Source organism: Hemitrygon akajei, chromosome 4 (genome assembly GCF_048418815.1).
Source record: "Hemitrygon akajei chromosome 4, sHemAka1.3, whole genome shotgun sequence".
NCBI lineage: Eukaryota > Metazoa > Chordata > Chondrichthyes > Myliobatiformes > Dasyatidae > Hemitrygon > Hemitrygon akajei.
Window position 1 is genome coordinate 200599437 of NC_133127.1, and position 14943 is coordinate 200614379.

Below are 14943 nucleotides of genomic sequence, written 5' to 3' on the forward strand. Positions count from 1 at the left end.
GGCCTCTGAATTCCCCAGTGGACATCAGTCTCACAGAATCAGGCCTCTGAATTCCTCAGTGGATATCAGACTCACAGACACCAGGCCTCTGAATTCCCCAGTGGATATCAGACTCAGAGACCCAGGCCTCTGAATTCCTCAGTGGATATCAGACTCAGAGACCCAGGCCTCTGAATTCCTCAGTGGATATCAGTCTCACAGACCCAGGCCTCTGAATTCCTCAGTGGATATCAGACTCAGAGACCCAGGCCTCTGAATTCCTCAGTGGATATCAGTCTCACAGACCCAGGCCTCTGAATTCCCCAGTGGATATCAGACTCAGAGACCCAGGCCTCTGAATTCCCCAGTGGATATCAGACTCAGAGACCCAGGCCTCTGAATTCCTCAGTGGATATCAGTCTCACAGACCCAGGCCTCTGAATTCCTCAGTGGATATCAGACTCAGAGACCCAGGCCTCTGAATTCCTCAGTGGATATCAGTCTCACAGACCCAGGCCTCTGAATTCCCCAGTGGATATCAGACTCAGAGACCCAGGCCTCTGAATTCCTCAGTGGATATCAGTCTCACAGACCCAGGCCTCTGAATTCCTCAGTGGATATCAGACTCAGAGACCCAGGCCTCTGAATTCCTCAGTGGATATCAGACTCAGAGACCCAGGCCTCTGAATTCCTCAGTGGATATCAGACTCAGAGACCCAGGCCTCTGAATTCCCCAGTGGATATCAGACTCAGAGACCCAGGCCTCTGAATTCCTCAGTGGATATCAGTCTCACAGACCCAGGCCTCTGAATTCCTCAGTGGATATCAGACTCAGAGACCCAGGCCTCTGAATTCCTCAGTGGATATCAGACTCAGAGACCCAGGCCTCTGAATTCCTCAGTGGATATCAGACTCAGAGACCCAGGCCTCTGAATTCCTCAGTGGATATCAGTCTCACAGACCCAGGCCTCTGAATTCCTCAGTGGATATCAGACTCAGAGACCCAGGCCTCTGAATTCCTCAGTGGATATCAGTCTCACAGACCCAGGCCTCTGAATTCCTCAGTGGATATCAGACTCAGAGACCCAGGCCTCTGAATTCCTCAGTGGATATCAGTCTCACAGACCCAGGCCTCTGAATTCCCCAGTGGATATCAGTCTCACAGACCCAGGCCTCTGAATTCCCCAGTGGATATCAGACTCAGAGACCCAGGCCTCTGAATTCCCCAGTGGATATCAGACTCAGAGACCCAGACCTCTGAATTCCTCAGTGGATATCAGTCTCACAGACCCAGGCCTCTGAATTCCTCAGTGGATATCAGACTCAGAGACCCAGGCCTCTGAATTCCTCAGTGGATATCAGTCTCACAGACCCAGGCCTCTGAATTCCCCAGTGGATATCAGTCTCACAGACCCAGGCCTCTGAATTCCCCAGTGGATATCAGACTCAGAGACCCAGGCCTCTGAATTCCTCAGTGGATATCAGTCTCACAGACCCAGGCCTCTGAATTCCCCAGTGGATATCAGACTCAGAGACCCAGGCCTCTGAATTCCCCAGTGGATATCAGACTCAGAGACCCAGGCCTCTGAATTCCTCAGTGGATATCAGTCTCACAGACCCAGGCCTCTGAATTCCTCAGTGGATATCAGACTCAGAGACCCAGGCCTCTGAATTCCTCAGTGGATATCAGACTCAGAGACCCAGGCCTCTGAATTCCTCAGTGGATATCAGTCTCACAGACCCAGGCCTCTGAATTCCTCAGTGGATATCAGTCTCACAGACCTAGGCTTCAACTTCCTGACTTCCAATCTTGGGCAAACATACCTTATCTTGGGTCAGCACAGTTTTGACATTTTAGCAGGATAAACTTAGCCTAATTTATCCTGAGCAGCTTCTCAAGATGTTTGCAGAAAGCTGCTGGCCCTGAGCTCCTTATCTCTCTTGCCAGAGGTCTCTTCACTTGCTGACTCTCTCTCTCAGTCAAGCTTTGCGAGTTCCAGGATAGCATCAGAAGAATTAGTCTCAATCAAATTTAGGACTTGAACTTGTGGACCAAATATATCTCTTTCTATGACAATTTAAAAATGAACCGAATTGCAGTCACTGGCCACAGAGTGCTCCTTCCCAACATTTCAGCCACTTGCCCTGCTTTGTTCCCTGACAGCAGACCGTTACCCATTTGTCGTATGGACATCGACACGTCAAAGTCCCAGTACATTCATTATCAATCTACGTCACCAGATACTATCTCACGTTTCAATGTTCTGCAGGCATTCACAGAAAAATAAAGAAATACAGTAAAATACAGTATAATTTATGAAAATCTATACAAACAGACTGACAACTAACCAACGTGCAAAAGAAGACAAATTGTGCAAATAAAAATTAATAATACTGAGAACATGAGTTGTAGAGTCCTTGAAAGTGAGTTTGTGGGTTATGGAATCAGTTCATGGTTGAGGTGGGTGAAGTTATTCATGATGATTAAGGAGGCTGATGGTTGAAGAGTCCTGGAAACTCGGTCTGTCCTCTTTGGAAAGGAGGAGGATGAGAGGTGACTTGATGGAGGTGTACAAGATAATAAGAGGCATAGATCAGGTGGACAGTCAGAGACTTTTTCTCAGGGCAGTCCAGTGCTGTGAGTGAGTCCTGAGCCTCCTGTACCTTTGTCCTGACAGGAGCAGAGAGAAGAGAGCATGACCTGGGTGGTGGGTGCCTCTGACGATGATGCTTCTTTCCTGCGACAGCGCTCAGTGGTGGGGAGGCTTTACCCGTGATGGATTGGGCCATTTTGTCGGCTTTTCTGTTCCCCAGCTTTGGTGTTTCCATGCAGCACTCTCCACCGCACATCTGCAGAAGATTGTCAAAGTTTTAGATGACATGCCAAATCTATGGAAGCTTGTAAGGAAGTACAGGCGCTGCTGTGCCTACTTTGTAATGGCAGTTAGATGCTGGTCCCAGGATAACGCCAAGGCTAGAGAATACATTCCTAGACACCCTGATGTTTTTGCTCTGTCATATCGCTGAGCACCATGGCAACCTAGTCATCATTAGAGAAGTTAGAACAATCTCCTATGGTGCTTCAGCTATCTGCACTCTCTGAGCATCTCACATAAGAAATTCTTCTGAATTCAATTTCCGGAATCTTTTGTCATTCATTAAATATATTTGGTTCAAAATGCTGGAGTGGTATGGAGAAAGTGGGAATGTTTTGCTGAAACAAAGATTATAGAACATAGAATAGTACAGCACATTACAGGCCATTCGGCCCACAATGTTGTGCCGACTCTCAAACCCTGCCTCCCATATAACCCCCCACCTTAAATTCCTCCATATACCTGTCTAGTAGTCTCTTAAACTTCACTGGTGTATCTGCCTTCACCACTGACTCAGGCAGTGCATTCCACGCACCAACCACTCTCTGAGTGAATAACCTTCCTCTAATATCCCCATTGAACTTTCCTCCCCTAACCTTAAAGCCATGTCCTCTTGTACTGAGCAGTGGTGCCCTGGGGAAGAGGCGCTGGCTGTCCACTCTGTCTATTCCTCTTAATATCTTGTACACCTCTATCATGTCTCCTCTCATCCTCCTTCTCTCCAAAGAGTAAAGCCCTAGCTCCCTTAATCTCTGATCATAATCCATACACTCTAAACCAGGCAGCATCCTGGTAAATCTCCTCTGTACCCTTTCCAATGCTTCCACATCCTTCCTATAGTGAGGCGACCAGAACTGGACACAGTACTCCAAATGTGGCCTAACTAGAGTTTTATAGAGCTGCAACATTACATCGCAACTCTTAAACTCTATCCCTCGACTTATGAAAGCTAACACCCCATAAGCTTTCTTAACTACCCTAACTACCTGAGAGACAATAGGTGCAGAAGTAGACCATTCGGCCTTTCAAGCCTGCACCGCCATTCTGAGATCATGGCTGATCATCTGCTATCAATACCCGGTTCCTGCCTTGTCCCCATATCCCTTGATTCCCCTATCCATAAGATATCTATCTAGCTCCTTCTTGAAAGCATCCAGAGAATTGGCCTCCACTGCCTTCCTAGGCAGTGCATTCCAGACCCCCACAACTCTCTGGGAGAAGAAGTTTTTCCTTAACTCTGTCCTAAATGACCTACCCCTTATTCTCAAACCATGCCCTCTGGTACTGGACTCTCCCAGCATCTGGAACATATTTCCTGCCTCTATCTTGTCCAATCCCTTAATAATCTTAAATGTTGCAATCAGATCCCCTCTCAATCTCCTTAATTCCAACGTGTACAAGCCCAGTCTCTCTAACCTCTCTGCGTAAGACAGTCCGGACATCCCAGGAATTAACCTCGTGAATCTACGCTGCACTTCCTCTATAGCCAGGATGTTCTTCCTTAACGCTGGAGACCAAAACTGTACACAATACTCCAGATGTGGTCTCACCAGGGCCCTGTAGAAATGCAAAAGAATTTCCTTGCTCTTGTACTCAATTCCCTTTGTAATAAAGGCCAACATTCCATTAGCCTTCTTCACTGCCTGCTGCACTTGCTCATTCACCTTCAGTAACTGATAAACAAGGACTCCTAGATCTCTTTGTATTTCTCCCTTACCTAACTCTACACCGTTCAGATAATAATCTGCCTTCCTGTTCTTACTCCCAATGTGGATAACCTCACACTTATTCACATTAAACGTCATCTGCCAAGTATCTGCCCACTCACTCAGCCTATCCAAGTCTGAATTCTCCTAACATCCTCATCACATGTCACACTGCCACCCAGCTTAGTATCATCAGCAAACTTGTTGATGTTATTCTCAATGCCTTCATCTAAATCGTTTATGTAAATCATAAACAGCTGTGGTCCCAATACCGAGCCCTGTGGCACCCCACTAGTCATCACCTGCCATTCCGAGAAACACCCATTCACCGTTACCCTTTGCTTTCTATCTGCCAACCAGTTTTCTATCCGTGTCAATATCTTACCCCCAATGCCATGAGCTCTGATTTTACCCACCAATCTCCTATGTGGGACCTTATCAAATGCCTTCTGAAAATCGAGGTACACTACATCCACTGGATCTCCCTTGTCTAACTTCCTGGTTACATCCTCGAAATAGATTAGTCAAGCATGATTTGCCCTTGGTAAATCCATGCTGCCTCGGCCCAATCCTATCATTGCTATCTAGATATGCCACTATTTCATCTTTAATAATGGACTCTAGCATCTTCCCCACTACTGATGTTAGGCTGACAGGACGATAGTTCTCTGTTTTCTCCCTTCCTCCTTTCTTAAAAAGTGGTAAAACATTAGCCATTCTCCAATCCTCAGGAACTGATCCTGAATCTAAGGAACATTGGAAAATGATTACCAATGCATCTGCAATTTCCAGGGCCACCTCCTTTAGTACCCTAGGATGCAGACCATCTGGACCTGGGGATTTGTCAGCCTTCAGTCCCATCAGTCTACTCATCACCGTTTCCTTCCTAATGTCAATCTGTTTCATTTCCTCTGTTACCCTATGTCCTTGGCCCATCCATACATCTGGGAGATTGCTTGTGTCTTCCGTAGTGAAGACAGATCTAAAGTACTTATTAAATTCTTCTGCCATTTCTCTGTTTCCCATAACAATTTCACCCAATTCATTCTTCAAGGGCCCAACATTGTTCTTAACTATCTTCTTTCCCTTCACATAACTAAAAAAGCTTTTGCTATCCTTCTTTATATTCCTGGCTAGCTTGCATTCGTACCTCATTTTTTCTCCCCGTATTGCCTTTTTAGTTAAGTTCTGTTGTTCCTTAAAAATTTCCCAATCATCTGTCCTCCCACTCACCTTAGATCTGTCATACTTTTTTTTAATGCTATGCAATCTCTGACTTCCTTTGTCAACCACTGTGGCCCCTTTCCCCCCTTTGAATCCTTCCTTCTCCAGGGGATGAACTGATTTTGCACCTTGTGCATTATTCCCAAGAATACCTGCCATTGCTGTTCCACTGTCTTTTCTGCTAGGATATCCATCCAGTTAACTTTGGCCAGCTCCTCCCTCATGGCTCCATAGTTTCCCCTGTTCAACTGCAACACTGACACCTCTGAGCTGCCCTTATCCTTCTCAAATTGCAGATAAAAACTTATCATATTATGGTCACTACCTCCTAATGGCTCCTTTACTTCAAGATCGCTTATCAAATCCTGTTCATTACACAAGACTAAATCCAGAATAGCCTTGTCCCTGGTCGGCTCTCGTACAAGCTGTTCCAAGAATGCATCCCGTAGGCACTCTACAAACTCCCTATCCTGGGGTCCAGCACCAACCTGATTCTCCCAATTCACCTGCATGTTGAAATCCCCCATAACTACTGCGACATTACCTTTGCCACATGCCAATGTTAACTCCCTATTCAACTTGCACCCAATATCCATGCTACTGTTTGGTGGCCTGTAGACAACACCCCTTAGGGTCTTTTTGCCCTTACTGTTCCTCAGTTCTATCCACACAGACTCTACTTCTCCTGATCCTATGTCCCCCCTTGCAAAGGACTGAATCTCATTCCTCACTAACAGGGCCACCCCACCCCCTCTGCCCACATTTCTGTCCCTACGATAGCACGTATACCCTTGTACATTCATTTCACAGGTCTGATCTCCCTGCAGCCATGTCTCCGTTATCCCAACAACATCATAGTTACCCATTCGCACCTGAGCTTCAAGCTCATCCGCCTTATTTCTGACACTTCGTGCATTCAGATATAGAATTTTTAGCCCATTTCTCCTCTCTCTGTTTAAATGGCTGCCTATTGTGCTTAACCCAGCTCCCTGAACTCCCATCGGGCTATACGCCCCTTGAATTTTGTTGTCCTTCCTAAATTTACTTATTCTTTCTGCACATTTAACTCCATGTTCCGTCAGACCATCCCTCTGTACATGTGTCCTCCTTATCACTTGTTCCGCCTCACCTTTCTCTACGACACACTTAATATTCCGGAACCGTGTAGTCCCCAACTGTCCTTTATTCTTCATCTCGCTATCCTCTCTTGCATTCTGGGTCCCTGCCCCCTGCAAATTTAGTTTAAACCCCCCCCCCCCCGAGAAGCACCCGCAAACTTTCCTGCAAGAATGTTAGTACCGCTCCAGTTCAGGTGTAAACCATCCCATCGGAACAGATCCCACCTTCCCTGGAACAAAGCCCAATTATCTAAAAACCTGAAGCCCTCCCTCCTGCACCATCCTCTCAGCCACGTATTAATCTGTATAATCCTTCTGTTCCTTGCCTCTCGCACTCGCACCCCCAGATCCCTCTGCTGATATATTTATATCAGCAATTGCAGTAATTCAGAGGGCCGAGTGGTCTTCTAAGGGCGTGCGTGTGTTCTGACAATACAAACCGCCAACGGCAGGGGGTGCTGTGAGCGCCGGGCAGCGTGTGCGCCTGCGCTGTGCTGTAATCTCCGAAATCGGCCCACCCTGGTTACGTGGTTACGTTAACCCTGATACGTTATTGTCTCGTGATCCATTGACAGGTTTTTCCACCAATGAACAGTGGGTAGGGTCAGCCATGGTGTGGTAGCTCGGCACAGTGGTTCCTCGAGGTCGAAGTCGTTGGGCGAAGAAGTAACAACACGTGTTGAGTCAACAAGATCCTGTGGCCGCTTTACAACAGAGTTTACTCCTAATTGTTCCTTACCTATATTCCCGTTAACTTTTTGATGAAGAAATCCAAAGAAAATGAAATCATGTGACAGCCCCACCCATCTTGGCGTAGGCGGGATGTATTATTGGCAGTCGGGAGCGTGGAGAATTGTTTGCCGCTGTCCGCAAATGATCCGTCACTGTCCGATTGATCGACGGCTCAATTGGCCACTGATCGTGTGCAGCAAATCTGACAGATTTCCCTGTGCACCAACCGGATTTACCGTATTTGGCACCGCGCGCGCTGATGGGTCAATAAGTTTAGGTGTCGTTGTAACAATAAGCCAATCAACATAATGAATTCATTGAGTGACATTTATTTGAACCAATGAACAGGGTGGAGTGATAGATTGACAGTACTTTTGGCCAATTGAACTGTGCTCAAGGTGAGCGGTCCGACGGGCGGTGAGCGGAAGTGGCGGGTTGTCCGATTGTTTTTCTGCCGGTTTCTGCCGCGGGTTTTTCTGAGGAAACTTTTAGTCTGAGGCCTCCTGGTGAACGTTGTCTTTGGCCGCCGCTTGGAACTACTGTCTCAGCGCCGCAAGGCCCTTCCTCTTCCCCCTATCCACCCCAACTCAGTTCGCGGCGCGGCCCAGCGTGTTGAGTAGCGGAAAGGCCGAGGCCTCGCGGCCTGGGCCATGGAATCGCCCGAGAAAGTCGACGTGAACCGGGCGAGCGCCGAAGAGTTGGCCACGGTGCTGTTCGGGGTCGGTAGGAAGAGGGCGAGAGCTATCGTCAGGCGGAGAGAGGTGAGGGATGGCGGATCATGGGCCGGTGGGAGGAGGGAGAGACGAGCGGGCCGAGAAGGAAGGTGGTGGACGAGGATACCGGAGGAGGGGAGGACGAGGAGGGTGGCGGACGAGGGTCATGGAGGACGTGGAGGGTGATGGATGAGGGCCCCGTAGAAGGGGAGGCCGAGGAGGGTGATGGTGGGGCAATGATACCAGAGAGATGAGGACGACGGGGGACGGGGTACAGGAGGAGGGGAGGATGAAGGAGGATACGAGAGTACCGGAGGAAGGAGGAGAGCGAGGCTTCCGGAGGGATGAGGTGGAGGTGTGACAAGGATACCAGAGAGATGAGGCAGAGGAGGAGGATGAGGGTGCCAGAGGGATGAAGCGGAGGTCGAAGCAGTGAGTGACCAGGAGGAGGAGTGCGAGGCCTCCGGAGGGATGAGGAGGAGGTGGGACAAGGGTACCAGAGAGATGAGGTGGGGGAACGAGGGTACAGGAGGATGGGGTGGGGATGAGGGTGCCAGAGGGATGAAGCAGAGTTTGGAGCAGTGAGTGACCAGGATGAGGAGGAGGAGGAGTGTGAAGCCTCTGGAGGGATGAGGAGGAAGAGTGCGAGGGTGCAGGCATGGGTGACGTGGTTGCGGAGGGGTACGAGCGTGCCGAGGAGGTGGAGGGGTGTAATGAGGGTGCTGGGGGGAGGACAATGGAGTGAGAGAGGAGGAGACCCGTGTAAGCCCAATCTCTCACACTGTTGAATGCTTGTGAGCCTAATTTCAAGTACTCATGACAGAGTGGATTTGGAGAGGGTGTTTCCTATGGTGGGAGAGTCTAAGACCAGAGGACACAGCCTCAGAATGGAGGGATGTCCTTATAGAACAGAGATGAGGAGGAATTTCTTTAACCAGAGAGTAGTGAATCTGTGGAATTCTTTACCACAAGCAGCTGTGAAAACCAAGTCTTTATGTATATTTAAGGCAGAGGTTGGTAGAATCTTGATTGGTCAGGACATGAAGGGATACGGGTAGAAGGGAGGAGATTGGAGCTGAGAGGAAAATTGGATCAGCCATGATGAAATGGTGGAGCAGATATGATGGGCTAAAAGGCCTAATTTTGCTCCTATATCTTTTGATCTTATTGTCTAGTTTTGGTTACCTATCTACAGGAAATATGTAAATAAGATTGAACAAAATGCAGAGAAATTTTACAAGCGTCTTGCTGGGATTTGAAGACCTGAGTTATATGGAAAAGTTGAATAGGTTAGGACTTTACTCCCTAAGGTGTAGGAGAATGAGTTGAGATTTGATGGATGTATAGAAAATTTTGAAGGGTGTTAAATATGATAAATTCATGCAGGCTTTTTCCCCTGAGGATATGGGTGAAAGGTCTCAGAGGATGATGATGGGAGTATGTTGCCACCACAAGTGTATTTAATTTCAGTATTTAAGTGATGAATGGGAGGTGTATGGAGAGCAATGGTTTAGGTGAGGGTTGATGGGAGTAGGCAGATTAATAGTTCAGCATGGACCAGATATTTCAAAGTGTCTGTTTCTGTGATGCAGGCAAGTAACATGTTGGGCGTCAAAACAGGAGGATTTGGGTAGAAGAGAAAAGCTCTACAGTCTTGGTAGACTTGTAGAGTCCTTTGAAATGACACCTTGTGTACTGTGTGCCCACTGAAGAAGGGATAGTCTTGTCGTGAGTTCTTTGAAGGTTTGCTCGGTTGACTCCTGGGATGGTGAGGCGTGACCTCTAAATGAGGTGGCATTGTGTTTGTATTCACTGGAATTTTCAAAAAACAAGATGTTGCAAAACTGACAGGGCAAGAGGGGCCAGATGTGAGGAGAATGCTTCTCCAAGAATGTAATGTCTTGAATGGGTTACAAGACACGTGATTAAAGATGGTGGTGAAGAGATATTTCTTGACTTGGAGGCTGAACTGGGAAATTTTTTCCCACAAAGATTTGAGGGGCCCAGCTGCTAATTTTGTGAAGTAGGTATATGGATGTTAAGATGAATGTGAATGTGGAGTTGAGGCTGAGGATCAGCCGTGATCATATTTAGCAGTGAGCATGCTTGGAAGGGCCAACAGCCAGCTCTTTTTATTTCACCTCTGCATACGGTGGCTTTTTTAAACTTGTTTCTGTGACACAAGGGTGTGGACAAGCTTGTCAACACAAGGTAGGGGTATTTGTATAAATACTGGCATCAGAATTGTCTTCATTAGTACTGACATAAGTCGTGAAATGTGTTGTTTTATGGCAGCACTACAGTGCAGTGAAAAAATATAATAAATTACAACAATGTATAAAATTAAGTAAGCAGTAGGTAATGTTTTTGAGTTAATTATTAGAGAGATCTCCGTCAGTCAGAGTTGATCATGGATGTTGCATCCTAGCTGTCACGATGAGCAAGCCAAGGCAGTACAATGTGGAGAGCAAGCTGTTGTCTCCCTCTCTATGCTTGCCTTGCCTTGCACCCTTGTGGAGTCGTCAGGGCGCCGTCGTGTCAAGCTTTGCACCAGTCTGTTCCATCTGTTGCGGTTGTGTGCCAGAGCCTGGGTCACAGCAAACATTTTCCCTGTCCACTCTTTAATGTTGTCTGTCCATCTTTTCCTCTGTCTGCCTCTTCTTTTCCCCTCCACAGTTCCTTGTAGAGAGGGAGGATAGGCAGGTGAAAGAGAAGGGACGAGCTCAGATCGAAGGTTTGAGATGTATCTATTTTAACGCAAGGAGTGTTGTGAACAAAGCAGGTGAGCTTAGAGCATGGATCAATACTTGGAGATATGATGTGGTGGCCATTACAGAGACTTGGATGGCTCAGGGACAGGATTGGTTACTTCAAGTGATAGGTTTTAGATGTTTCAGAAAGGACAGGGAGGGAGGCAAAAGAGGTGGGGGCACAACACTGTTGATCAGAGATAGTGTTACAGCTGCAGAAAAGGTGGACGCCATGGAGGGATTGTCTATGGAGTCTTTGTGGGTGGAGGTTAGGAACAGGAAGGGGTCAGTAATTTTACTGGGTGTTTTTTATAGGCCGGCTAATAGTAACAGGGATATCGAGGAGCAGATAGGGGAAACAGATCCTGGGAAGGTGTAATAATAACAAAGTTGTTGTGATGGGAGATTTTAATTTCCCAAATATCGATTGGCATCTCCCTAGAGCAAGGGTTTTAGATGGGGTGGAGTTTATTAGGTGTGTTTAGGAAGGTTTCTTGACACAATATGTAGATAAGACTTCAAGAGGAGAGGCAGTACTTTATTTGGTATTGGGAAATGAACCTGGTCAGTTGTTGGGTCTCTCAGTGGGAGAGCATTTTGGAGATAGTGATCAGAATTCTATCTCCTTTACAATAGCATTGGAGAGCGATAGGAACAGACAAGTTAGAAAAGCGTTTAATTGGATTAAGGGGAAATATGAGGCTATCAGGCAGGAAATTGGAAGCTTAAATTGGAAACAGATGTTCTCTGGGAAAAGTACAGAAGAAATGTGGCAAATGTTCAGGGGATATTTGTGTAGAGATCTGTACAGGTATGTTCCAATGAGACAGGGAAGTTATGGTAGGGTGCAGGAACCGTGGTGTACAAAGGCTGTAATAAATCTAGTCAAGAAGAAAAGAAAAGGTTACAAAAAGTTCAGAGCTAGGTAATGTTAGAGGTCTAGAAGATAAGGCTAACAGGAAGGAGCTTAAGAAGGAAATTAGGAGAGCCAAAAGGGGCCATGAGAAGGCCTTGGTGGGCAGAATTAAGGAAAACCCCAAGGCATTCAAAAAGTATATGAAGAACAAAAGGATAAGATGTGAAAGAATAGGACCTATCAAATGTGACATTGGGCAATTGTGTATGGAACCGGTGGAAATAACAGAGGTACTTAATGAATACTTCAGTATTCACTATGGATAAGGAACTTAGTGATTGTAGTGATTACTTGTAGCAGACTGAAAAGCTGGAGCATGTAGATATTAAGAAAGAGGATGTGCTGGAGCTTTTGGAAAGCATCCAGTTGGATAAGTCACCAGGACTGGACAAAATAGATAGATACTTTATTCATCCCCATGGGGAAAATCAACTTTTTTCCAATGTCCCATACACTTGTTGTAGCAAAACTAATTACATACAATACTTAACTCAGTAAAAAAAAATGATATGTATCTAAATCACTATCTCAAAAAGCATTAATAATAGCTTTTAAAAAGTTCTTAAGTCCTGGCGGTTGAATTGTAAAGCCTAATGGCATTGGGGAGTATTGACCTCTTCATCCTGTCTGAGGAGCATTGCATCGATAGTAACCTGTCGCTGAAACTGCTTCTCTGTCTCTGGATGGTGCTATGTAGAGGATGTTCAGAGTTTTCCATAATTGACCGTAGCCTACTCAGCGCCCTTCGCTCAGCTACCGATGTTAAACTCTCCAGTACTTTGCCCACGACAGAGCCCGCCTTCCTTACCAGCTTATTAAGACGTGAGGCGTCCCTCTTCTTAATGCTTCCTCCCCAACACACCACCACAAAGAAGAGGGCGCTCTCCACAACTGACCTATAGAACATCTTCAGCATCTCACTACAGACATTGAATGACGCCAACCTTCTAAGGAAGTACAGTCGACTCTGTGCCTTCCTGCACAAGGCATCTGTGTTGGCAGTCCAGTCTAGCTTCTCGTCTAACTGTACTCCCAGATACTTGTAGGTCTTAACCTGCTCCACACATTCTCCATTAATAATCACTGGCTCCATATGTACCCCAGGCTACTGTGGGAGACGAGGGAGGAAATTGCTGAGCCTCTGGCGATGATCTTTGCATCATCAATGGGGAAAGGAAAGGTTCCAAAGGATTGGAGGGTTGTGAACGTTGTTCCTTTATTTAAGAAAGGGAGTAGAGATAGACCTGGAAATTATAGACCAGTGAGTCTTACCTCAGTGGTTGGTAAGTTGATGGAGAAGATCCTGAGAGGCAGCATTTTTGAACATTTGGAGAGGTATAATATGATTAGGAGTAGTTAGCATGGCTTTGTCAAGGGCAGGTTGTGTCTTACTAGCCTGATTGAATTTTTTGAGGATGTGGCTGAACACATTGATGAAGGGAGAGCAGTAGATGTAGTGTATATGGAGTTCAGCAAGGCATTTGATAAGGTACCCCATGCAAGGCTTATTGAGAAAGTAAGGAGGCATGGGATCCAAGGGGACATTGCTTTGTGGATCCAGAACTAGCTTTCCCACAGAAGGCAAAGAGTGGTTGTGGACAGATCATATTCTGCATGGAGGTCAGTCACCAGTGGAGTGCCTCAGGGATCTGTTCTGGGACCCTTAATCTTGCTTTTTATAAATGACCTGATGAGGAAGTGGAGGGATGGGCTAGTAAGTTTGCTGATGACAAAGGTTGGAGGTGTTGTGAATAGTGTGGAGGGCTGTCAGAGGTTACAGTGGGACATTAACTGGATGCAAAACTGGGCTGAGAAGAGGCAGGTGTAGTTCAATCCAGATAAGTGAAGTGGTTCATTTTGGTAGATCAAATATGATGGCAGAATATAATATTAATTGTAAGACTCTTGGCAGTGTGAAAGATCAGAGGGATCTTGGGGTCCGAGTCCATATGATGCTCAAAGCAGCTGCACAGGTTGACTCTGTGGTTAAGAAGGCGTATGGTGTATTGGCCTTCATCAGTCGTGGAATTGAATTTAGGAGCCGACAGGTAATGTTGCTGCTAAATAGGACCCTGGTCAGACCCCACTTGGAGTACTGTGCTCAGTTCTGGTCGCCTCACTACAGGAAGGATGTGGAAGCCATAGAAAGGGTGCAGAGGAGATTTACAAGGATGTTGCCTGGATTGGGGAGCATGCCTTATGAGAATAGGTTGAGTGAACTTGACCCTTTTTCCTTGGAGCGAAGGAGGATAAGAGGTGACCTGATAGAGGTGTACAAGATGATGGGAGGCATTGATCGTGTGGATAGATGCTTTTTTCTTAGGCTGAAATGGTTGCCACAAGAAGACACAGGTATAAGGTGCTGGGGCGTAGGTACAGAGGAGATGTCGGGTAAATTTTTTACTCAGTGGTGAGTGCGTGGAATGGGCTGCCGGCAGTGGATGTGGATACGATAGTCTTTTAAGAGGCTTTTAGATAGGTACATGGAGCTTACTAAAATAGAGGGCTATGGGTAAACCTAGTAATTTCTAAGGTAGGGATGTGTTCAGCACAATTTTGTGGGCTGAAAGACCTGTATTGTGCTGTAGGTTTTGTTTCTGTGTTTTAACGGTCTTTGCAAGGCCACTGGATCTTGTTATGTGGCTGTACCATCTCAGCTTTCTTCACCGTTGTGAAAAGGTCTTCATGAGGGCCAACGTGGTGCTGGATGGTCTTGCGCACCTGCTCGTTTGTGATGTGGTCCAATGCCTGTATCTTCCTCTGTAGCTCTGTTGTAAGGGTCCATGTTTCGCATGTGTACGGGAAGATGGAGAATACCACTGCATTGATTTTGTACTTCATGGTGATGTTGCTGTCCCTCCATATTGTCTTGAGTTTGGATAGTGCAGTCATTTTCTGTGCAGTTTTTGTCAGGACTTCTGGTCTTGAT

At 46.5% G+C, this 14943-nt stretch overlaps 1 protein-coding gene across 1 annotated transcript in view; it reads left to right on the forward strand.

Moving 5' to 3' along the window:
- The first annotated feature begins 8033 nt into the window (after positions 1-8033).
- Positions 8034-14943, forward strand: part of LOC140727137 (F-box/WD repeat-containing protein 7-like) — a 263330-nt gene continuing 256420 nt past the window's right edge. Inside the window, exon 1 of the mRNA XM_073044431.1 lies at positions 8034-8396. Within this exon, the coding sequence (XP_072900532.1) occupies positions 8286-8396 (111 nt within the window). The 5' untranslated portion in view covers positions 8034-8285. The remainder of the gene's footprint in view (positions 8397-14943) is intronic.